At 46.7% G+C, this 26,132-nt stretch overlaps 1 protein-coding gene across 1 annotated transcript; it reads left to right on the top strand.

Moving 5' to 3' along the window:
• Window positions 1-495: 495 nt before the first annotated feature.
• LOC119378008 (ABC transporter G family member 20) lies at window positions 496-24,451 on the top strand. The gene is made up of 5 exons (XM_037647281.2): window positions 496-1,681; window positions 2,377-2,554; window positions 16,725-16,901; window positions 24,004-24,119; window positions 24,218-24,451. Exons 1-5 carry the CDS (start codon window positions 521-523, stop codon window positions 24,449-24,451), a joined length of 1,866 nt encoding a protein of 621 aa, XP_037503209.2. The 5' UTR covers window positions 496-520.
• The last annotated feature ends 1,681 nt before the right edge of the window (window positions 24,452-26,132 follow it).

Below are 26,132 nucleotides of genomic sequence, written 5' to 3' on the forward strand. Positions count from 1 at the left end.
GGGTAACTTTTACACCCCCGACATTTCGTCCCTCAAAAAAACTGAGGACTAACAGTTCGTCCCCTGACAGTTACTCCCTAAAGGACGAATCGTTCATTCTTTATGGAGTAATGGTTGTGGCGGTGCAGTTACCCCCCAAAATGACGAACCACGGACCCATTTTCGTCCTTTGCGGCTTAAAGTGTACAATATTTCTTCTTGACCAATCCCCCAGAGTGGGTATGTGCCAAAATTGGTAGGCTACAAACAAACAAAGCGAGCGTTAAATCGAAATGCCACCATCGTAACACGGCAACGAGACATTTCGAATGTCTGCTGCAAGTGAGCCTACTGCGAAGACTGGCCCTTGATACTCGTCTGGTTTGAAACGACGCCGACCTAGCTTGCGCTACTCCTGGTACGCATAAGAGACCAACCTTAGTGAGCGAAAGCAACAATGAACGCGGACGCCCTCCCGCCTGCGGAAGATCCCAACGCCCCGACGGATGGCGCACCGCCAGGTTTAGGAGACGCGCCGCAGATGCCGTCTGATGCCGTGCCACCGACCACGAAAGCCAGCGGACGAACGCCGGCAGTGCGGATCGTTGACCTCGAACTGTGGTACGGCAGCGGCGACAAACGGGTCGACATCTTCGAGGGGGTCAACATGACGGTGCCCCGCGGCGACATCTACGCGCTCCTAGGTTCCTCCGGCTGCGGCAAGACGACGCTCCTGCGCTGCATCATGGGCCGTAAGCACTTCCAGAAGGGCGACATCCGGGTCTTCGGCATGGCGGCCGGCACCCCGGGCTCCAAGATACCTGGCTCGAACGTGGGTTACATGCCGCAGGAGCTGGCCTTGTACAACGCGTTCACCATTGAAGAGACGCTGCAGTTCTTCGCCCGTCTCTACCTCATGGACCCGCAGCAGTGCAAGGAGAGGGCCGACTTCCTCGTCGGCCTGCTCGACCTTCCCGACCCGAAGCGGCTCGTGTCGTACTTGAGCGGAGGTCAGAAGCGGCGCGTATCGCTCGCCGTGTCGCTGATACACAGCCCTCCGTTCCTCATCCTGGACGAGCCGACTGTGGGCATCGACCCCGTGCTGCGCAAGTCCATCTGGAGCCACCTGAAGACACTGTCCGAGCGCGACAACATGACCATTATGATCACCACGCACTACATTGACGAAGCTCGTCTGGCCGGAACTGTGGCCTTCCTGCGCGAGGGCACCATACTGGCCGAGGAGTCACCCGAAAAGCTCATGGAGCAGCACAACACGCGCAACCTGGAGGAGATCTTCCTGCGACTCGCCAAGCAGGACAAGTCGTCCCTACCGCCGGCGCCCGAAATGGTCACTGTCGAGGACTCGCATACTGACCGACCGGCAACGCCGTTGTCGTTCATGTCGTCCGCCCTAGAGCAGCGACCGAGGATGAACATGAAGGACTTCGGCCGGTCCATGAAGAGGGTGGGCGCCATGTTCAGTAAGAACGTGATTAAGTTCCGGCGCAGCTTCGGCCTACTCGTGTATAGCATGTTGCTCCCTGCCATCGAAGTGAGCATGTTCTGTGCTGTGCTGGGCAAGGTGCCCACCGGACTGAGGATAGCCGTCGTCAACGAGGAGGCTGCGTCGTCAGCTGACACCACTCCGCTCCTCGGCACTGCTTTCTTCGACGCCATGGACAGCACAATATTACCGCAAGTGAGCTGTCGGCAGCGGGGTCGCTCATATCGCTCTCCTGGCAATATTGGCAATGAGTGTATACATGCTAGCCTGCTGTCATGTGAATGAGAACTCGTCTAACGTCGTGCTAATAACAAACTAAGCTCTTGGTATGACCTTCCGTGAAACCACTGCGCGCTCTGCTTATCCGTTCAACAACTATCATCCGAAGCTAGAAAGAACGCCTAAATTTTATTTTTAAAAATCGAAATATAAAACGAGATAAGCACCATATGACCAACTCCGCAAGGAAAAAAAAGCCTCAGTTCGGCTCACTGCATTCCTCAGAGCATCTCACACACACACAAAAAAACGTAGTTGATAGCCTCCATGAAATCGTTGAATTATTTGCTTCAGTTTTACAAGATGTCAAATTTACAAGTTAGTCGTATATATTTAGAGCAATGTGCATGTCAAGCATGTCCACTTCGGGCCTACTTCCAACAGGTCAGACTTTGTCCAACTTCCAATACAGGTCAGAGTATCGTAATACGTTTTCAAGGCGGGTTTACAGATTTATAGCTTCATTACTCTTTTTCTTTACGTTTCTACTTTTGTTACAAAACAGACGCGCGCACAGCATTTAAATAACACTTTAGTGCTGCTAACAATCGCTATCTTGTAACTCCATCCTTTAAACGCCACCTCATTAATATCTGTTCATTCTCCTGCAGATAAACTACGACACCCTGAGCAGTGGCATCGAATCTGTGAAATCGGGCATGACGTACGGAGTGGTGCACGCCAAGGTCAACTTTACGACCAGCCTCAAGGCGCGCTTCAGCCCCACTGCGCAGCTGAGCGCAGCATTTCTGGATTTCGCCTCTTTGCACGCCCACCTAGACATGTCCAGTGAGCACATTTGCGAGCTTATGAACTTGGTGGGCGAGCTGGTACCGCGACCTATGGACAACTTATTCTTTTTTAGAATAACAGAGAGCTGAGCTAGTTGGTCAGTATTCATTCCAAAGAGACAGGGGGTTTCACAGTTATTTTTCACGTAGACCCCCACGCGTGCCGGATTGATAGGTTTGCCTGTTGCACGAGCATGCGCAGATCACTTTCCTTGCCTTCTTTCTTTTCCGACGTTGTGCGTCTCTTCAGTTGTTAGTCGGTGTTTGTGGTGCCGTGACTTCTTTCTTGTGTCTGTGTTTGCACGCCCTGTCTTTTTAGAATTAATCTTTTTCTTTCTCCATTGACGTGTGCACAGAGAAAGGGGTGGGTGGGGCTTGGGCTGTGCTCCCTGAAATATTTTGTGCTTCTAGAATCTCGGATACCCCCACTATAAGCCATCTTCGAAGTGGATGCACATATTGATCATTATAGTCAAGCATCGACTTGGAGCAGCGTTATATGCTTAATGGGATGTAAAGTAAAGTAGACCGAACTATTTGGCTCGTTGTTCTTCACCTAAGAGCAGCGTGGTGCCCGTCTCGTGTTCTTTTACTAAGTTTTTTTCCTACGTATAAAGCAGTACGTCTGGCCAACTGGTTCAAGAAGTACAACTATACAGCATGAATCTGGACGTGCACCTTCCCAGGTAGCACACATGGTCTAGAAAACGTTTTTTTTTAGGGATAAATGGGATAAAACGGATTCTAAACCAATTTCGACGTTTTAAAAACGTCACAGAAAATCCGTATTATATCCGTTTTTGATAACGTCTTGAAAACGCATTTTTTAAGACCATTTTGGTCTGCAATGTATATTTCAAGACGTTTGTTCGATTCTAAACCAATTTCGACGTTTTAAAAACGTCACAGAAAATCTGTATTATATCCGTTTTTGATAACGTCTAGAAAAGGCATTTTTCGAGACCATTTTGGTATGGAACGTATATTTCAAGACGTTTGTTCGATTCCAAGCCAATTTCGACGTTTTAAAAACGTCTTGTTCGTGACGTCTAGAAGACGCACTTTATAAGACGTTTTGTCGCCCAGCAGCGGACTGCGCGCCACTTGGCCCATGCATGCATGGGCATGCATGAACCACCGCGAATTGAAATTTGAACTCGAGCCTGCGCACGCCATCTCTCATTGCGATAAAGAAAGTAACGCACAAAAGGATGAAGGCGTATGGTGTCTACATTTGCATCAGCAATAATGAAGACTTCAAAGTTCGTTAACCAGTAAACTTTACGTAATTTACTGTAATTTACTCGCAGCGATAACCGTCTAACTTCCGCACGAAGGCCTTAGCGCTGACTGTATCCATCCGCGCGGCCGTTGCTTCTGCAATGTCAGTTAAACTCGCCGATTTCGCATGGGCGGTCGAGCTCACCGGTTATACACTCTTTTGCTATATTTCGTGCTTGTGTCGTGGTTCGTGGAGGCTGTAAACGCAGCTGTGAAGAAACATACTTCGCTGCGTGTTAAACTTGCGGACCCGAATGCAAGTATGTCTGTGTGGAGCGACTGTTACGCTGACTGACGGTTAGAGTTCCGTAACATTCTCTGCGGAAAACTTCACTCATCAGCTTGCGGCGGGACGCTCTCGCAACTTCCTTTCTTCTATGCTCGAGGGACGGGCGTGGTTACTTTGATGTGCGATTAGTTTTCTGTGGATTTGCGGATACTCTAAACCACGGGCTTCTGTCATTTTTGAAGGTAAGTTCATTTTTACTGCATATGTGCTCAGTATTTGAGAACTATGGCAAATGAAAAGCGTGTTCCATTGCATCACGGGCTGCATATGCGACATGTTTCAGCAGTACGTTACTGCGGAATTTATTCAGCATACATGATAAAGCTGTCTAAACGTAAATGCACGTCATGGTTTCCGTTCATGCTCGAACGAACATGAGCAAAAACCATATTTATATTTGTTAACCTAATTTCAGTAATATGACCGTCTTTTCTTGGCCGCTTGATGAGGTTGTTTCAAGATACACATTAGCTTAAGCTGCGTGTGCCACGTAAGAAGCAGTTTTAGAATAGGGTACGCAAAGATAGCGTTCGTTGGGCGCATATGCTATTTCCACCACTTAACGTGAGTACGCAAGAGGATGGCGTACGACGCATGCGGAGTAGCCAGTTTTACAATGGGATACGCAGATAGCGTTTGTTGCGTACGTAGCGTATAATGCACGCGCAATGGCGGTGAACGAACGCAAAGCTTCGCGCACCCAATTTTAAAACTGCATTGTTGGAAGTTACGGCATGTGTCATCTGTTTTATTGTGTCACTGAAGTTTGTGGATGAGAGAATCTTTGCAGCGATAGCGTACTGGTTCGTGGTTTCTTCCACAGTACTAGCTGCATGTAACGAGAGGCTGGTCACGCTTTTCCGTTAGTTGCGAATTTCTGAGGGCATGAGAGTCAGACGCGTTTCACGAGGAGGAGTTCGGCATTCCGCATTTTTTCTCAGTGCTGCCTTGACTATCTCGATGCGCTTTCGGACTTGTGATTTATGTTTCCCCTACTCTGTTAACCTCCTCCTTTCTCGGTAAAGTCTGCAGCTCTTAGCAGAACCAAGAGGTTCTCTAATTGCGCGTCTTTTGTGCCTGGTTAAATATAGCAGGCTCGCTTCTGTCGCCGTGCGGTGTTATCGAGTTTTCATCTTTTCACACCGCCCTATTTTAGGTATAATAGCAAATAATGAAATGATCTTTTCTCCTATTTATTGCACGTGGTACTTGCCCTAGATGTTTAGAAACAAAGGCTACACCAACTAAATTATTACTTTCTTCTTTTTGATGGGTGGCTGACAGGTTTTAGTATGAAAAAAGATGGATGTCAAGATATTGACGTTTTGCTCTTTTCCTTGGAAACTTTCAAAAACAAAAGGTCACACTTTGTAAAGCAGTTAACTTTTTTGAGCGTCTTTGTTTGTCGGCATCTTCAAGAAACCGCACTAGGGCTATTATGCTAAAATATATTTGACGTGGAACGCTGCCCCATGCTGCTAATGGCACAACAACTTTCGTGTGTATGCTATTTGTAGTGTTCTTTGCAGACTTCCGGATGTGCCTAGTGATTTCCATCAAGTACCTGTCATGAAGCCATGTGTTCAGACTGACTTGCCACACATTGTGATATTTTGACACTGAGCAATGTGATGTACTAAGTGCAATACCCTGATCTGCCTCTGACAATCCTGAGTTTACAGCTGTGTGCTTATTGAGTAAAAAATGGGGAAGAGTCCAAATTTCTTCAGCTGAACCTCTTATAATAATATTAATTTGTTCTTTTAGCCTGACGTTTTCTAATACTGGGCATCATAAAAGAAATATGTTTTATTTTATCAGGCTGGTATTTTCATATTCCTAATTTTTATTTATTCATTTTAGTAAGTGGCTCATTCATTGTAATTTTTGTGGTCGTTTCGATTAGTTTTCTGTTCATACATTTTGTTTTCGCGCTACAGTTGGTTTAGTTGTACTTGTTGTTATATGTCACTGTAACTTACAGTGTTCATATCTTCTGCTAGCCATGGCACATTTAAGCTTAACTGTGTGCTCTCTAGGGATGTCAGACCATAATTTCTGTGATAAGTTTTGTACGCTGCATTTCGAAGCCTCAAACCGTTACTTCTTTAGTGGGTGCCGTTTGAAACACATATGCTGCATCCACAAATGTTTTTAGCCAACGTCTAAAATGGCGCCTTTTGTTTCCAACGTCTATCTTACTTCTGTAATGATGCCAGAGCTTTTCCAACATTTTTTTCAACGAGAATTGTTCCAACAGAGGCATGTTGTAAGAACGTTCCTAAAAGTTTCATTTTGTGAGCAATACACTTCAGCAACAGTGATTTTGCAAGCAATTTACGTTCTTTTTTCATTACGTATTCTTGGCTGGGTGGGCCAAATATTATTTTGTAGTTTTGTTTTGTTATTAGTGATTTCAACACATTGGAGTCGATTTCCACTAACTGTGGTCTTATGTAGCGCTACTGAACGATTGTTTTGAAACGAAGGGAGACAAACACCAGGTGCTTGGTGTATGCCTCCTTTCCTGCTTAGAATGCTGTGTTGGAGCAAGATGGCGAGTTGGGCCTGTTGGTTTACGTTCATGTTTGGAAAATTAGGTTGAAGCACACTGAAAAAAAAGCGTGGACAGTAGAAGTGGACAGGAGTAAGCGCTGTCCTGTCCACTTCTACTGTCCACGTCTTTTTGTTGTGATGCTGTGTTGGCTGTGGCTCGGTGTAGCGTCTTCTAACTCATTCACCTATCGGATTGGTAGGACACATTCATCAATGTGCGATAACTGCAACTGCATACAGACTATCGATCATCATTTGTGCCGCTGTATGCTATTTTAAACACATCGCCGGACACTCAGTGTGCCAGTGTGCCTTCAGGAGCCTTGACGGTCGGCCTTTTCCCGAAGGAAATATCTTGGGAGTCTGTCTTCATGCACATCAGCCCAGAAAACCACACGAGCCCTCCTGCAGTACTTCAAGGCAACAAAATTGAGTGACCACCTGTGATACACTCCTCTGTGTGTGTGTTGTGAAATGCGTCTCTTTCTCTCTATTTTTACTCCCTCATTCTCCTCCCATGAGTAGGGTAGCAAACTGGACGCTAGTTAACCTCCCTGCCTATCCTCTGTTCCTTCTCTCTCTCTCTCTCTCCTTACTACAAGAAAAAAGTTCAGCGGAAGATGAAGAGTTGAGGAAATGTTTCATCGTGAATGCTTGTCTTCGTCAGGGCCCTGACGGCAGGGGCGTAGCCTCCCAGGGGGGGGGGGGGGGGTTCAACCGCCCCCCCCAAAATTTTCAATTTTGCTCGCGTTTATATACACGCACACATACAAACGCACGCACGAACATACATAAAGTATGGTCGAACCCCCTCCCCCCCCCCCGAAAAAAATTTCTGGCTACGCCCCTGCCTGACGGAAACTAGTCCCCTTGTCGAGTCGTTGGCTTCAGCGACATTCCCTTTTCGACAATTTCTCTTCTCTTCATCCTTGCGTTTGATTAAGTAAAGCTAATGAGTCGACGCTTACATATTGCAGAATGGCTGTGCCAGATCCTAAATTTTGTCATATTGCATTGTTAGTTGTTTGACAACAATTTTGCTAATGATGAATCGTGCAACAAGAAGTGTTCTTGAAGGTTGGGTACTATATAGCTGCATTTTAATTACAGCGATATTTTGCGCTCTTTTGACGCTTCTGAATAATTATATCTGGTCGCATGCTAAATCGCATTTCGTGGTTTTCGCGTTTCTATGCTGTACGGGAATCATTGCTGTTTCACATAATAAATTATGACATGACCACTTTTGTCTGTGAATCTACTGAGCTCTCACTCTGTAATAGTAATTACAGAATAAAGCAACTGTAATTACTATAACAGAGGGGGCTTCCTAAAAACGTGCACCATTATAACTGCATGCGCAAAAACAAAACAGCTAAAAGAAAAGAGATCCTGCATGACGTCTCAAAGACGTTTAGAAAACGTCTTTTCAAAGACGATGCAATGGGATATTTTTATTTTTAAAATGGGATTTTTTGCGACGTTTTTAAAACGTTTTCTAGATCGTCTTAAAAACGTTTACAAAACGTCTTTTCAAAGACGATGGAATGGGATATTTTTATTTGTTTTACAAATGGAATTTTTTGCGACGTTTTAAAAACGTTTTTAAAACGTTTTCTAGAACGTCTTAAAAACGTTTTTTAGATCGTCTTAAAAACGTTTTCTAGATGGTCTTAAAAACGGATTCTAGCCGGACATTAGACGAGATATAAAACGTTTTCTAGACCTTTACCTTCTATTCCGTGACGTTTTCTAAACGTTTTTATCGTCTCGGATAAACGTTTATAAAACGTCAATTATCCGTTTTGTGCTACCTGGGTTGTGATGCTAAGTAACTTAACTTTGACTTAGTGTGTCTGTTTTGTTTGTTTGTTTTTTTCTTTGGGTGTATATATGATTTTACGTAAGACATTTGGGCGCCACCACCTTGGGCTGTTAAACGGATGTTTTCTTTTTATTTCACGACGTGAATTGATAAGGTCAGGAAACGTCGAATGCATCAATCGAACCATTATCAGGGGTATACGTCAACCGTAGCACTAAAGATACTAAACGGCAAGGTTAACAGCCCAATATAGCAGCACCTAAACCCATCCGTAAAACAGTCTATACCTTAACCAAAATTTCGCGCCGTCTCTCGTAGAAACCATCGTGATGACTTTGAGAAGTCGCGTCGTCACCACGTCATCACAGTTGTCCTCCTCTTGTGTATGCTTCTATCAGCCATCCGTACACATTTTATTAGGTTTATAAATGTCCAGCGACAGTCCATGTCATACGTCGGCAAAAATAAAAACGGAGCTCACTCAGACTCACCCAATAAACATATTTTGAGCATAGGGCTCACTCGGGCTCAACCAAAATATTACTTATCCGGACTCACACAGACTCACGGCTTGACCTGAGTTTGAGTGAGTCTGAGCGAGTCGACTCACGAGTTAGTTTGCTGACCTATGGTCCATGTACTGATGTGTGTGTGTCCGGTATAACGAAAGAGCACTAGCGACAAGACAATTACGTCCAGCACCACAGCGGAAATTTCATGTCTCTTCATGCCGTAGACCAGCAAGTGTCCATGACCATGGAGAAATACATGGTAAAAGCACTGGAAACGGCGTTGCCATCAGCGCAGATCGACATGCTCTACTTTCAAAGCGTTCTTGTGGTGAGTACCGAGAAGCTTTATTTTGCATTTACCTTAGCACAAGTGCGATAGTCATAAATTTTTTTGAAGGGACCCTGCAACACTTTTTCAGCGTGGTCAAAAAACGCTGCCTATCGGTATAATCGAGGGTCCCGAGAACACGCGAGCCAAACATTATAGCGCAGTACGCGGCCTGGAATTTACAATTTTCAAAGTCAGCTAGAAACCGTTCCCTCTTTTCTCTACAAATAATGTCATATACCCTAATCGCTGCGTCATATACCCAGTCCACGGCCGTTGGCTGGTTTCAGCATGGCGAGCTGCTTAGTTACCGTGGCCGCCGCGAGATGCCGCCACGTGCCCGCGCGCTCGCTCGCGATCGCACTGAAAGTAATCCGCGCCTTCGAAGAAAAAAATGAAAAGAAAGTGTTCAAGGCCATTACGCGCGCTGATGCAGGGACGCACCTTCTTGCCCCCTTGTCATCCCCCTCCCTGCGTAGCTTTTAGCGCGCTCGCTGACACGAAAGGAGGGAGAGAGAGAACGCTTTAACCGTGCTGCAAATCCCTGTAACCCCGCTCCTACTTGACGGATTCTAAAAATTTTTGCGGCAGTCGATTCGTCAGGCAATGAGATATTTTAATGAAGCCATTAGACGATTACTTGGAAAAGTGTTACAGAGTCTTTTAACGTAATTTTCATGTGTGATGCATGCGAGACAACGTACAGTGACCGCAAATATGCAAATGTACGCCACCTTTGTAGCAGATTAGTTGGGGTCGCTGCGGTGGCTTGGTGGTTACGGTGCTCGGCTGCTGGCCCGAAAGACGCGCGTTCGATCCCGGGGTGCTATGCAAGATGGCCCGAGCTTCTCGGGAACACGAGCTTGCTCCGAGTTCGCAGTACGGCGGTCATGATAGGAAGACAGTGCGTAGCGCGCGATAGCAGCGTCGATAAAAAACGGCTACAAGAACGAGCACGGCGTCACAAACGCATGCGCGGCATTTGCGGCGATTTTCAAGGGAACACCGCGAGCGCACGCGTCAGCGCCACCGCTCGGTCAACATTTCAACAGCGCAGCGACGTCAGCGTGATTGTCACGCTATCTTTTTGCCCACTGAACATCGCGCCTCCCACAGGCGTGTTCGTGGGCGTTTTTCCTCTTTCAGGCAAGTTCTTTCGTTCCACCGGCAGCATGGAAATCTCCACTCTTGAAAGGCAACAAGGGCGCACACGCAGCACTCTCGTGCAGCTCGTTTCGCTTCTCTCGAACATTACAGATAAATAAATGGACAGGTTACTGCTACTTACATTACACGTCCGAAGATTTTCCTGCAGTAACGGATCGGTAGAAACGATGTCTCCACAGACAAGTAAATAGTAAGATTTCTTGCCGCACACGCCACCAGGGGCGCTTGCTTCACGATCGTAAAATAACAGCGCAAAAGACGACGTCCGAACACACAGAGACAAACGAGCGCTAGCCCGATTTAACGCCATTGATTCGCGGCTGTGAATGGTATACGTCGTGAGCGTGGTGAAATTGAATGCGAGACATTGTAGCCACGTGATGATATAACCCTCAGTTCTTCGTGCGTGTGTGCATAGTCCGTGCGATTACGCTCATAGATGAATCGTGCCGCTCGCTGGCGTTGCGGCGTGAGCAATGCTCCTCGGCAAGAGCAAACGCGGTGGGCGGACCCGATCTTCGCCGCGGTCGTCTGTCAAACAAACTGAGTGACGCGCGAGCTCGGGTACAAACTCGTTGATTCTGAAAAGGCCCCACTTCAACTCGTGACTGTCATAGTGCCGGTGTGACTTTCAAGCGTTTCATGCGGTGGACGCTAAGCAGCAGCTTCTTTGCATATAAAATAATTTGGTCAGCTTGCACTACTTGTGCAAGGCTGGAGCCATCGGAGGAGCTTGTGATCACCTAGCTTCTTCCAGCTTTTTACGTGGCTTGTCTACTCAGTCTGATCCATCTGCTTCGGAGTGAACACCACATCACTTCGGCCTCAATATTGATGGTGTTAATTACGTAGGTCTTAATTAACATGATATTGAATAGTCCTGTCTTAATTGGTAATGAATGAATCAACACGACATTAATTACTCAATCTAATTACCAAGGTGTTATTTAGCACGGAGCTAATTAGCATAACCCTAGTTATCAAGATCCAGATTAGCATGGCCTTAGTGAGTAGGCTCCTAATTAAATTCGTTTTAATTAGCACAACTAATTAGCGTCGTGTAAATTGGAATGATCTTAATTTGCTCAGTCTTATCTTTACACGGCTTCTTTGGCATGATCATCGTAAGATGTTGCTTAATTACCTTGGTCATAGGATGTCCTGGCTTAATTAGCTAGGTATACCAACCAAACAATTATCTAATCAGCGGGGCGCACGTGCTCGGGAGCGAGCAGACGATTAATAAGAGGACGAAGAGGGCGCGCGCCGGCCGAGGAACGCACTAGAATGTACTACAGGCCGTCCATGATGATTACACATGTGGCCTCGGCGATTAGCTCGGGCCGCAGTGTTGTAAGGCGCTCGACCGGAGCTAATCTCAGAGGCCGCGGTGCTTATTATTCTAAAGGATACTTAGTGCAGGCATTAAACACTTGAAAATGAATTTAAACAACCCGTACCTCTAAAAAATATCGTTAGTAAAAGTTTCTGAGACTTTTCTTGCATGGGTGCACTTCTGCACTATGTGGAACGACAAGCAAATGAAAGAAGATGCCTCTGGTTTCAAGACACCACCCAACTTTGTCGACCGCCCTTCACGTGACGCCGCGTTCCAACGTAACCGATGGAACGCAGCGCGCGCTGAGGGATGGATTTCACCTTTTCGTACTGTTAGCTCGTTCAAAAGGGGGTGTCACCAGAGCTCGGAAAGATTCCGAGTTTCGCCAAACTCGGGCCATCCTGCATAGCACCCCCGGTCGCATTTCGATGGGCTAAATACTAAATGTCCGTGTACTATCTAATGTCAAAGCACGTTAAAGAATCCCAGGTGACCGTAATTATCCGAAGCCCTTCACTATGTCTCATAGCCTGAGTCGCTTTGGGACGTTAAACGCCTTAAACCAACCAATCATCAAATGACTTCTTAAAGGGACACTAAAGACAAACAATGAATTGGTTTATATTGATATAGTGTGCTCGGAGAACTCTTGTGTAGTTTATTTCACCGCCATAGGTTTATTATTAGAGGAGAAAACCAAGTTCAAAGTTTCATTTTTAAATTTCGCGCCGAACTTTGTAATTCGTGACGTAAGAGATTTCAAAGAGCATTTAACGTATTTTGGCGCCACTGACTCGACCAAATTTCCGCAAACTCGTTATGTCAAGTCTCTGGCCTCCTCAGAGGACAATGTACTTCGATTTAACCGATTAGGAACTACGTAGGCCCAAGCAGGCGCCGTCAAAAATATGTGACGTCATGGCAAATGGTGCGGGAATTCCAAGGTGGCGTCGCCACCTGTATTTTCTTTTTGCGCGTTTTCTCGCTTATTAAGCGTCTTCCCGCAGCAAGCGTGGTGTTTTTGGTATCGTGGAAGACCACTTTACTAATGCGAGAAAAATCGTTTTGCTCTTTAGTGTCCCTTTAACCACATGCGAAACAATAAAAACACTTAACTTTTTCTTCATGCCGAGGGAAATGCTTTTCCAGAGTGAATATTAAAAATTTTGTTCGCTGTATATCATGCGCTGCGAAAATAGTATTTCGCTTATGTCAACTGCAAATGTCTTCAATCGCAAACGTATTTTCCGTATTTCGTGCACTCATCGATTCCAGCACATCCAAGGCTACCATAACGAGTCGTTTAAATTTTATGCCATAAATTTAGGCTGTTTAGTATTACATGCTCATTTACTGCCTACACTCCCAGTATTATAGTACACGAAACTTGGAAAGTAAACAAGTACGCATCCGCGACCGAACATGTTTAACACGTGACCTTTTGCGTTGTAATGGCGACAGAGAGAAGAGCCCGTCATCGGCAGCAGGGAACCAACCTTCACCGAATTTGTCGCTCCCGGACTTATCATCACGCAAGTAGCAATACTGATTTATTAAAGCGAAAGCCTTAGATGCTTCATCAAACGCGAAAATTGGCCGTCGGCGTCGGACACAGCACGAGTGTACTAGAATATTCTAGTACACTCTAGCACGAGTGATTCAAAAAACAGTCATGTAATGACGTCACCATAGGACGGCGTCATGACGTCAAAAATCGCCAAAATTTATGATGTTACAAATTTTGGTGCGACGTCACATGATGCTGTCATCATATAACATCGTAGCTTGGTAAAAGGTGGACCGATCACGGAAGCAGTACAAATCCAGGTGGCCTCGAGAGCCACCACAGGAGAGACTGGCGCTGCTATCGCTATGACGTGTTAAACGACATCACGTGACTCGCCTTTGCCGCCGAAAGCCACGCCAACGCTGCATTTCATCCCCGAGGTTGAAATTCTGTTTTTTTTTTTTTTTTTTTTTGCTTCAATGAGTGCCGAAGTGCCGAACTTATTCGACCTAGCCATGGTGTGAGTTTCCGGGCCCCAAAACCAAGAAGCAGCGAGATGCATGGTTGATAAAGCTGGGAATGGGGAAGCAACCCACCATTCATTATCGCGTATGTAGCAAGCGCTTTCGCGAAAATTTTGTGTGCTGCGTTGGAGATAAAATGTTCGTTGAGTAGGAATTAGTGGAACTTTACGGGACTGCACACATAGGAATTTAAGACGTTTATTAACGCCAGGTTGGAAGGCTTATTCCAGCTGTTTGAAGCACAAGGGCGGTCAGAGTGATTTTGTCCTGAAGCTATTCTTTTGCTAAGGCAGGTAGCGCAAAGAAACACGGACACAAGCGAAGAATAAGTACACGGGACAAGAGTCAACTTCAAACTTAATGAGTTCTTAACATGAGTTCCCACAAACTAGCCCAGTTATCCGTTCTCGTAAATGTTCTTTTGCGTTGAATATTCGAACGTGGTCGGCCTCATACAATGCCTCTCCTGTTAGCAGCCGTGATGTGCTGAGCTGCTGGTCCACGAATTAGTTGAGGCCAGAGACCGGCATATTCACTGAAAACGAGATACGGCAACTGTAATTAATAGTCGAACAAGCGATGCACACATATTAAAACGTGCTCGTGTGATATCGCATCAGTCAATACACCTCGCACAGAGAAGCACAGCGTAGCGTGGATTAAGGAGACAAAAATATACGCGGTTGAAGTTCCACTTAATTAAATATATCTGCTGTAAATCGTCGTCCGGCAATGGTGAAAGTGGCAAGCCGCACAACCCACGGTTGTTTTGAACCGTGAGTACTGTCATTGCGGCAAAGGAGCTCATGGCTAGCTTAATGAAAGATCACGCGAACTTAACCAATGTCAAAGCATCGTTTGCACTCGGCTATTTACGCGCTGAAAACTAGGGCGATGTGTTGCCGTCAACCGCACGCGGCAGTCCACGTAAAGTACACGTAAAGGGGCTTTAAGTACACGCGGATCGAAACGTTACCTCGCGCACCTTCCGCGCAAAAGCAAGAGACAGGTGCGCGCAGTCGCGCTTGCCTCTAAACATAAATGTACGCGAGATGCGGGAATACTTCGAGTTACAGATTACTATACTCGCCGACAACTTTTCTTGGCATTGAAGCGAAGGCTACAGAGCCACAATGCACGTATCCTACCGCTAATGAATGTAGTCCCACAATTGCGTGCGTATTTTCTGCGTGAGATATATAAAATGCTCCTTCATTTTCTACATGTAGCTTTTTGTGACGGAACGCAGCGCACACAAGCGAGGCGAGGTCACGTGATCCAACCCTGCACGTCACAGCGATTGCAGCGCCCGCGTCTCCAGTGGTGGGCCTCGCGGCCGTGACTCTGCCATCATATAACTAGAGCCTGCGCCTTCATGCACCGTAACAGGAGCTCACCAGCCGTATATACACTCAGCTTCTTGAATAGGCAATGCGTGGCTTACTTACGGTGAGACACTACGTGCCTGACGTCATACGCGAGGCATCTGTACGTGGTCGACAGAACAGCAGCACAAAAAAAAAAAGTTCGTTTTAATGTTTTCGCGGTACAAAACGTTTGACAAGCTGGATGAAGATCGCGATATATGCGTGCAAGTTTACTCCTCCTTTTGTTGTTGTTGTTTTTGTTTTGCAGGTTTATCTATTTCATATCGGCAACGCTGTGCATAAACACGCTGCTCGGAAAAAGGTGACGGTCTGCTCGAAAGGTGCATCGTCGCCGGTGAGTGGGCCATGCATGTACTCACCGGCGCTAGCTTTAGACAATAGACGGTGTTCAGAATGATTTCGCGCTCCGCTTGTGAACTCCACTCGCGATCGACTTATTTGACTGATATTGCGCGCCCCCCCATAATTGCCTAAGGGAAGCGCGCCAAGTCAGCCCCGTCATTGTTTAAAGAGCAGTGTTATGGCCACGCACGATAATGGCGACCGAAGGCCCCTGATGTTTCATTACAAGAACTGTTTAATTCCCATCTTTACTCCTGGAAAGCCAGGAGGCGATTATGAGAAGCACATCACTGCTTTCTTTTTATTTTAGGGGCGAAGCTCCTTATAGCATCACCTGGTCGGTAGTCGCTCCGTCCGGCGTTCCCCCGCCGTCGCGTCTCCCGTATCATTCAATAGATGGCGCTGTCCCATAGAGATGCATGCAAACTGCAGTTGGGTGACGATATACTAGATGGCGCTGTCCCATAGAGATGTGTGCAGTATGGCGGTTGGGTGAATGCACGCTAGATGGCGTTATAGGTGCCGCTGCTCTCAGATCGGCTGCTGCGCCCGTTATCTCTCATTCTCCTTGATCGTCGCCGTACGTGGAGGAGTGCGCTTGCCGGATCGTGCTGCTTGGCGGACCATGGACGACGAGGAGCGCCGGGCGCGGCAGGCCGCTGCGTCTCGTGCTCGTCGGCAGGATCCTGAGGTGCGAGCTCGAGAGGCTGCCGCCAAGCGAGCGCAGCAGTAATCAAAGCGGCGTATCGCTTTGATTACTGCTGGGCGAAACCACTGAACATTTCCCGGTGTAACCATGATTGCTTCAGGAGCTTCGCCCAAGCTCTTCATCATTCACCCGTGGATATGCTGTAATTTTTTTTATTTCATCCATTGTGAAGCATGTCTTTTGGACTCGACCAACCGGGGGGGGGGGGGGTCGATGCTATGAAAATGTGCCTCCCTATAATGGGGAACCCTATGGTTGTAGTATAATGAGGCGGCGTATGACTTTCACGGCATTACGGGGAAAGCAGCGCAAGCGCTTCGCGAAGGTGCCGGACTGCTGCACGATGAATCGTAGGCACCGAACCATGCATCCAACGGTACCTGCTCATTCAAACTACGCAGGTGTGCGTCCTTACGAGATCGTGCTGGCGCACGTGTGCTCCCTATCTTTCGTGGTGGTCGCCCAGGACTTGCTCTTGCTCTTCGTCGGTTTCGTGGTGTTCGAGCTGCCCTCGAGGGGCCCGCTCTTTGGCGTAATCATCATAGCCATCATGCAGGGCATGTGCGGCATGGCGCTCGGTACGAGGTGCTCCTCTTATAGAGGCCAAATACGGACGATCATCTACAGATCAGGGGTCTCAAACAAGCAGCCCGAACCTCACATGACTGTCTTCGTCCCATATACATGTTTGTTTTTTTTTAATTTTCTCAACAAGTACGTTCATGAGCTCCACAGACATGACTGGTCTGAAGCACTTTTTCATGAGGCACCCCACGCGGTAACCATGAGCTGAAATATAACCGTGAGACAAAAACTATATATTTCAGAATCTGCGGCCAAATTTTAGTAATTCTGGAGATCGGTATCGATATGTTATTAGAATCCTAGCGCCAAATCCTCTTCAGACATGACACGTGTGAGACATGGGTAAGGCGCCTTCTTTCAAACGGCGCCGTTACTGACAATTCACCCCCCTCTCCGCCTGCTCCAACCTTCTACACTGTCCAAGCCTCTTGCCGGACTAAATTGCGTTTCCGCGGCCCGCTAGCTGAGGTGGGTTTGAGACCCCTGTTCTTCATTGTCTACGGACACCAAGTCTACCGTTTATATGCAGTCGTCAGTCGTGCTATCACGCAGGAAACATACGCGGCATGGCGGTCGACTGGAAGCCCACTTTGTGCTCTGAAACTATATAGACGGTTTCACTTGATCAGCATCGTGCACATAGGCGTATCTACCAGGGGGGCAAGGGGGGCGCTAGCCCCCCCACTGAGGTATGTTGGGGGGGGGGGGGGGGGGCGGAGCCCCCCACTTTTGACAGTGGTTATTTTCGGCTGCAGACTGGGAAACTAACAAGTCAGGCAAAGTTTTACTTGAACGCAGCAATAATGTAATTCTGTAATAAAAATTGTCCTACGATTCTGCGGTGACGACTATCCTCCGTGTGTCATGACCACGCACTTTGGCTACCTGCCAGGGGCGTAGCCAAGGGGGGGGGGGGGGGGGGTTGGAGGGGGTTCAAACCCTCCCCGAAATTTTTCAGTTTTGCTTGCGTATATATACACGCACACATACAAACGCACGCACGAACATACATAAAGTATGGTTGAACCCCACCCCGAAAAAAATTTCTGGCTACGCCCCTGCTACCTGCGGTGCCGGCTGCCTATTCCACGTGTGTGCATCTTGCGCTCGAGCATTGCAGAGGACGCTATCGCTCAGCAGGGGCTCTATAACATTACTGCAATCTGTCATGATTTCAGTTTTCCTGCCTGGTCTGAAATTTATGTAATCCGCGATGCAAATATAAGCGGGAACCAGTAAACGTTTTATAGCCTGATCAAATGCTCTCCTTTTTCAGGAAATTCAGTTTCTTTGAAAACGAAAAGCATCGCGACTGCTCCATATTCAAGCTGCTGTGAGTTGATGAGTATGCAGAAGTGTCCAGTATTTTAGTTGTGCCTAGCCAGGACAGCTAAAATAGATTCCCACTTTAGTCTCCGATTAGCCAGCTTCACTCGGCTTATCATATGGTAGCCTGCAGCGATCGTGGCGGGTTGTAACAATTAAGGCAGTGGACTCGAGTACATTGAGAAGCCAAGCTTTCAAGTTTGAACCGTTACTTGATCTACCTCACCAGGGAGGTGATCAGCGCCCACGGTTTTCTGGACAAAGAAGGCTGCTTACCTGCAAAGGATTGTGTCTGTTCCTAATAACGTTTATTTCTCTCTCTACCTCTTTGACAGCAACGATGAGTTCACAGAGAGTCGTACACGCGCAAAAACAGCGCAACATCATTATACTAGTACTGAAAGTATCTCTAGTACACATATAAATCCATGTCGCCCGCTGCTATAAGTAGCCGCTGCAAATGTGATTGGCGGGCAGCCTTCTTAAATTACGTTCAGAAAGAGACACTGTCTGGCTATTCCGAAAAAAAAAATCAGTTATTGTTCAGCACAGTAATTGTGCTTATTGTGCACACTTCATTTTACCGCGAGTTTTCGCAGACTTGTGACGTCACGTAACGATTGCAGGCGATTTTATGGCACATTGAAAATGTTTGACGAATAGCGAAGAACCAATCACAAACAATGCGCCGCATTGAAAATAGTTCATTATTATTATTTTTTACGCAGTCATGCGTACGTGGTAATTACACGGTGGATCACTTACGCGTCATTTGTTGCGTCGTTTTACGAGCAGGCGCTGTGAGCATGACCAAGAAAATTTCAACCAATCATTAACAGCTAACGACCTATAAGGAAGGAAATAATGCGGGGTAGTTTAAGGTAGGTCACCATCTTCGAGAAAAAATTTTACAGTTGCAGTCGAAAAGTTATATTTATAATTTTGGCTTGTAGGGCTGATGTAAATTTAAACTTTAGAGTGATGAAACTGCAAAAATGTAAAAAACAAAATTTATAAAAATCAAAATGTGCCAAAATATGTATGTTGCGCCAACAGTCATAACTACAAAATGGTTGGTGCGATTAAAACGCAACCTGGCAGGTACGTAGTGAGGACACTATCCTGTGCATCTAACCTCCACGATCAACCCATCTCTAAGATAATGTTCGTTATCGTAAAAAGACTGAAAAAGTTTATATTTGACAGCTTTGTTTTGCGCAAAAGTGGCCATAGTACAAAAAGTTACTGCTCATTTTCAATAATTCTGCTTGAATGCACAGCTCAACCTATAAAGAAATAGTACGCAAAATTATATATGTAAAAATCTTTATCAGAAAGAAAGTTATCACTGTTTGCGTAAGTGTAGGATGCAAAATATTATGTTTTGAGAAAAATGGCTTTAAAGATTTGAATTTAATGTCCATATAATGAAGAAACATTCCATACGTCTGAAATTCTCTAGGTCAGGGACCTCTTCTGAAGCGGCGCATTCTCTTTTTGAGCGAGCTGATGCACATATACTTTTTCTAGCTCGTTTTGAGTCTCCAGCTGACTCTCATCTACGTTCGCCACAGCAGCTCCACGCTTGGTTTATGGACTTCATAACTTGCGTTGATGCTTCTTTTTCGTCCTATACTTTGACATATTTCATGGAGCACAATAACTTATTCCATGAAAGGCCAGAACTAAGTCCAAGAGCTCGAAGTGGTGTACGAAAAAGCACTGACAACCGTACGAAAATGCGCGCAACAACAGAGTGCCGAAGCCGTGTAGTGGAAATTTTCAGATAAATCTTAAACATCATGCCCCACAAGCTTTAGAATGTACTTAGACAACTTAGCATTACATAATATGTATAAGGAAAAACATTTATGACGACATTACAGGTGTTGCGGAATCAAAAACCTTCAGTTTCGGTTTCGAATGTGTGGTTGGAAAAATGGTCATAACTTTCGAACGGCTCAAGATAACTACATAAATCTCCTTGCTAAATATTCTTGCATAGACAAGGAGCTTGAATATGTCAAATCCAAAAAAAAATCATTTAAGAAATGCGTTTTTGAAGGTGGTGACCTACCTTAACGTTATAATCGCCCAATTTTTTTCAAAGAAAGTTTGAGCTTACACAGTTTTTGTAGGCTATTTAATTGGAGGAACCGGAGGGGAGGAGTAAAGGGCCACTTCGCCGCTTTTCCGTCCACCCCCGCCCAAGTTGGGAAAAGTAGGAGGGCAAGGAACGACACCAGTATATAAATTCGTAGTCATTTATAATGTTATAATTATACACAGCCAGCTCAATGTGGTTTGCTTAAGTATTAATCGACTGAACTTGGTCTTCTTCTTCAGAAAGACTTTATATTAGAGGGCTCTAACAGTAAAGAAATTGGCACTCGGCTTATCCTGAAGACTTCTGCGAAGTACCTTGCTTTATCAGCCACATGTTCTGTTTAATAAGTGAGAATTTAAAGTACTAGGGTCATAGCAGGTTCTTCATACTCATCGTATCTACAACGCCAAACTACACACACACACACACACACACACACACACACACACACACACACACACCACACACACACACACACACCACACACACACACACACACACACACACACACACACACCACGCGCGCACGCACGCACACACACACACACACACACACACACACGCGCGCGCGCGCGCACACACACACCACCCACCACCACACACACACACACACACACCACACACACACACACACACACACACACACACACACACACACGGCGGACATAGTGAGCGACGCCAGCCCCCCCCCTCGCGAACGAGTTGGTACGCCACTGATCGTGCGTATATATGTGCGGCCTGTATGGTATGCAAACTTCAGGACAAATTCACACATTTTACGATGCATATGTTTTGTGTTTGCATTCAATACTTTCACGATATACGAGTGAATCAACTCACTCGACTGAACTGCACTACTACAAAAGTCTTCGGCTTTTAAAGCCCCGTGTCTGTCAACACTGAGGACCCAGGAACCGGTGCCCGCACCTCCCGCCAATCCTGCGACTTGCCGTCCCGGCGTCCGGCCTTCAGAAAGGAGGCAAAAGGGCGAGAAGACCAATTGGGGAACACCAGTGCAACACAAAATTATGATCACGCATCACGCCCCGACGACTCCACAGCCGAAATGTCGGCGAGGAGGTTGAGTCCGAAGAAGGGATGAAAGGTCGACCGTACCTCTTATGCCGCTGCCGGGAACACTCGTAAGATGCGTTGATGGCTGCCTTCGGGTGGAAGGCCCCAAATGGTTCGATGAGAGCGGCTACAGCGGCGCAGTCTCACGCTAACAAATACCACACAAGAAAGGAGAGGTGTCGAATTCGGAGGACAGGGAGACAGTCCACTCCAGCATGTGCAAACTAGAGTTACTGTATATGCTACCTTTAGGTAGTAACTCTAGTGCAAACCTTTATGTCTGCGCTCGGGTAAAAGAATGCAACGGTTTGGTGAGAACCCCTCCAAAGGTGCCATCTCACGATGAAAACACCGAGCCAAAAAGGGGTCTCCGAATTCCAGCGTCGTTTTGCTGGGAATCCATCCACGCGACATGCCCGGCTCGCGAAGACGCGGCGTTCCGTGCCTCCGTCTAAGCGTCGATACAGGGGGGGAGACAGCATTCCGGCAGACAGGTGCACGCAAAATGGCGTCTGCCACGAAGACTTCCAGGGCCAAACGCAGGGCTTAAAGTCAGGGGGGGCCCGGCCCTCCCCCTCGGCATTTCATACGGCGGCACTGCGGCACCCATTTCACAAGTGCTGGAGTTGAATTTTTTGGCAGTATACCCACGAAACACGAAACCTCTATAAAACGTTTTTTGGAGGTTTATAGAGGTTTATAGAGGCCTTGTGTTTCGGGGAAATTATACTCTGCAATTTTCCGAACAATGATTTAATCGCGAACGTTTGGTTGACGGGGTGTCAGCACAACAGAAGAAAACAGGTATCGTCGTCTGCTGAATGCAGTTCACTGAGACACTGAACACACCGGGCAACGCCTCCTGAAACTACGGGTCACCACCCTATTCGACATAGCGTCTGCGTACTGATTCACGAAGCACCCGAGTGTGAAGCTACCTGCTCGTGAATCAGTAATGGTTCACCTTTGTCTGTTTAGTTTGCCACTCAATTTTCATTCTTCTAGTTGTGCATCACAAGTCTGCTGTAATTGCAAAGGCGCATGTATTTTGCCTACTTTATTAGGCAAGTGGTAGTGAAAATAAAATATAGCATTGCCGTGCCTGGGGTTCTGAATCCAGTGAGTCAACTAATATGTTACTTACTTTGAGCTCGCATATCTTTAAGCCTTTACATCCCGAGTTATTTTTGAAAAATCGTTCCCAAAATAATTTCATTTAATGCTTGATTGGATTGACACGTCGAATAAGTGCCCGAAATGCATTTGGAATAATATATGTATTTGTATAGCATTCATAAGCATTTGTTCAGTTCTAGAGACAGTTGGCTTCACTGCACTGTTATCATCGCAAACACCTCTCTTAACACTTAATCTATAGCATATATATATTGCCGCTTTATGAGGGCCCCCCTCCATTGAAGGGAGACTAAGCCCTGGCCAAACGTAACACCATGTGGGCTTGACAATATTATATTTTTCAGCGTCTCTCCAGAAGTTCACAGAAAATTCGCGCCTTACCTTCAAGGACCCCTGACACCGAATTTGGAAACTCGAGATGCTTGTGTTGTTTGATAGTCCTGCATGCGGGGGCACTTCTGACCGATTATGAGTGACGAGCGTTGCCTTTAAGATATTTTAATTTGGTTTTAAAGTAAGCCGAGTGCTCATCTGAATTTTGAACTCTATCAACATAACCACTAGTATGACGTAGACGTAGGCCCCTTGTGACGTTGCGAGGTAAAGCAAGTGTTGTCGACGTCACAGACAGAAATATGCGCGGTGCATGCACTGTGGTATATGCGAAGCGTGTTTGCTCTCCCACCTTCTCCTTCTTCGGTACGTGTCGGCAGGCAGCGTGAGCTCTCCGTGTGTGTGTTCTCCAACTGGCAGTTCAACAAGCGCGTGGCTGACGTCCCAATACTGAGCGCACATCATCACGCGTGCCCCGAGGCGCGACCGCCGCGGCGCGGCGCTAGTTTCTTATCCTCTTTCGGCGCGCGTTTTGAACCTACACTAAAAATGACCACAATTAACGCTGCTAGGATTATTTAGTTTCGATGGAGGCGAAAATGTCTGAGGCCCGTGTACTTAGATTTAGGTGCACGTTAAAGAACCCCAGGTGGTCGAAATTTCCGGAGCCCTCCACTACGGCGTCTCTCATAATCATATCGTGGTTTTGGGACGTTAAACCCCAGATATTATTATTATTAGGATTATTTAGACATCACGTTGGAGGATTTACGGTGTCATTCCGTGATTACAAGACATAGACATACTTATTACAACATAAATGTCACAAACAAGAAATCGGCTGTCAGGGGCCCTTTCAGCTTTTTTTAGCACACCCAGTGCTTAATGTCGGGGCATCCAGACACGGAAATATCCCCTGGATCCGCGCATGGTTTCGCCTGTTCCCTCTCTTCGGATATAGGACACAGCTGGTGCTTTGCAGTTGTTGCTTTTTTTTTTATTCTAGCTACTGGAGGCAGAGCGAATAATTTGCGGTATAATTGTGGGGTGATGTCTGGCTAGACGGATATACTTCAGGCTGAGCCCCCTCGGACCGTTCACGTCCCTTTTATCCACAGGTCTGATGTGCTCTGCAGTTCTGGAAACGGCTACAACAGCCGCCATGGTAGTGGACGGCATTAACTACCCAATCATGATGATCAGCGGTAAGCGACCTAAATTCAACCTCATAGTGGCACTTTAGCCTTGCAGCTGAATAGCTGCAAACTACGCCGGCATTTGCGGTGTGAACCTTTAGCAACGCTTTGCCTCTCCGTCGACTGTGTGTAACAGCGGGCTTTATTTTCTCCGCGTGCCGCAGGCATTCTCTGGCCTCTGGAAGGCATTCCGAAGTTCATACGCTACTTCAGCTACGCAATGCCTCTGACGCTTCCTGCTGATGCGTTGCGCAGCGTCATGTCCAAAGGGTGGGGGCTCACGCACCCCAACGTCCTCTCGGGCCTGCTCGTGAACACCGGGTGGACGATAATCTTCATCGTCAGCTGTATGCTGCTTTTCCGCCAGTAGAGGGGACGCATGGACTTTATGATAGCTTATCGACCTTACTGCAACGAATCATGACTGTTGTATAGAGCAGCGTATGACGCTGCCTGACAAAACGAATGCGCACAAAATAAATATGCACGTCGCCTCCTCTATCAGTTCAGTTATCATCAACTGCAGCGAAACTTTGGACCACGAAAAAAGCGTAGTATGGTCCGTGGCGCTCCGTGCAACATTTAATTTTGCACGCGAGTTAATGCATTCCAAAAATGTCAATGTAGCCACCTTCCTGAAATGAAACTGTAGACAATCGCCATAAATGAATGCATGGAGAATGCAGGCAGAATGATTGATAATGGCGAGTCGGTCATATAAGTGAGCGGACCCAAAGTTAAAGGGACCGACAAGTGATTTTTCTCGACCCAGTTTTTTACGGCGCGACGGGAAGCTCACCCTTCGTAGCATTTGTAGCTGCAGTGGTTTATCCGAAAAGCACATAGTTATTTTATAAGCAGTATTTTTCAATCTGAAAGGCTCCAAACACGCATGGAGGCTTGCTCCAGCAACGCTGAGAATTGATAGCGATGCCGCTAGCCCTTGTGAAAGCTGTCGTTCTGCTTTCGCGGGAGTTGCGGTAACTATGCTTAACCACCTTTATTTTGAGCTTTCCAACCATTTTTGAAAAAAAGCAAGCTGTTACAATGAGATGTGTGGCTTTATACACCTTCCTGGTATTTGTACAGCGTTGTGTGCGCCTGCGCCCAAGGTTGCCTGCGCCTGTGTCATGGATATGGCTTGTCCCGGCGTCGTTACTCTCTCGATACACGAGCAAAGCCAAGTAATCGAAAACGTAACTGTGCATATGCACGGACGCGCCGAGTAGCAGCGCACGTCATTTCTGAGACGAAGTGTAGGTAGCAAAACTATGTCGCTCCAAAATCTTAGCGACCTGGAAACTGCGTGCACGGTTGCATGAGCACGCTGAAAAGTTGCTCAAGACGCGCTGACGAGCACGGAATCATTACGTCACGCGAAGGCAGCGCCACTTTAATGCACGCTACTAACCATAGGCGTGCGCACAGGGGGGGCAGGGGGGGGGGGGCGGCCGCCCCCCCTAATCACCTCAGAGGGGGGCGCAAAATCTGCCCCGTACATTGACCCTTCTAGTCACTTAAGAGGAGGGGGGCGCAAAATCTGCCCCATACATTGACTTAGTAGGGTGGGGGGCCCGCTGCGACGAACCTTTGCCTCCCCCCCCCCCTAATGGGGAACCCTGCGCACGCCTATGCTACTAACGCAGGCCTATATGTACATTATTATGGAGTAATACCTTTTAATATAAAGAAACGAACAATATTTCAATATTAACAAAAAAATCGCCGACCGCGTACAGGAATCAACGATCACGTGGCCGTCTTCATCGGACCATTCATGTTTTTGTCGCCAGAGGCGCCGCATGTCATTTTTCGCGACTTGCAATTAAGAAATAAAAATATAAATCCATCTCTCACAAAAAAAACAGGGTTGGTTTGAGTCAGTGCAACAGACAATCTTTACATCAGTGGAGTCAACTCATTTCATATTCTGGGCAGTTGTCGGTCCCTTTAAAGGAGCACTGACATCAAATTTACGCATGCCAAGATTTTTGCATCCGCGAGTAGTTATCGACCCCCTAGTAACGATTCGCGACCCAAAATGCCACTGA

The sequence above is a fragment of the Rhipicephalus sanguineus genome, unplaced genomic scaffold, assembly GCF_013339695.2.
Source record: "Rhipicephalus sanguineus isolate Rsan-2018 unplaced genomic scaffold, BIME_Rsan_1.4 Seq655, whole genome shotgun sequence".
Lineage (NCBI taxonomy): Eukaryota > Metazoa > Arthropoda > Arachnida > Ixodida > Ixodidae > Rhipicephalus > Rhipicephalus sanguineus.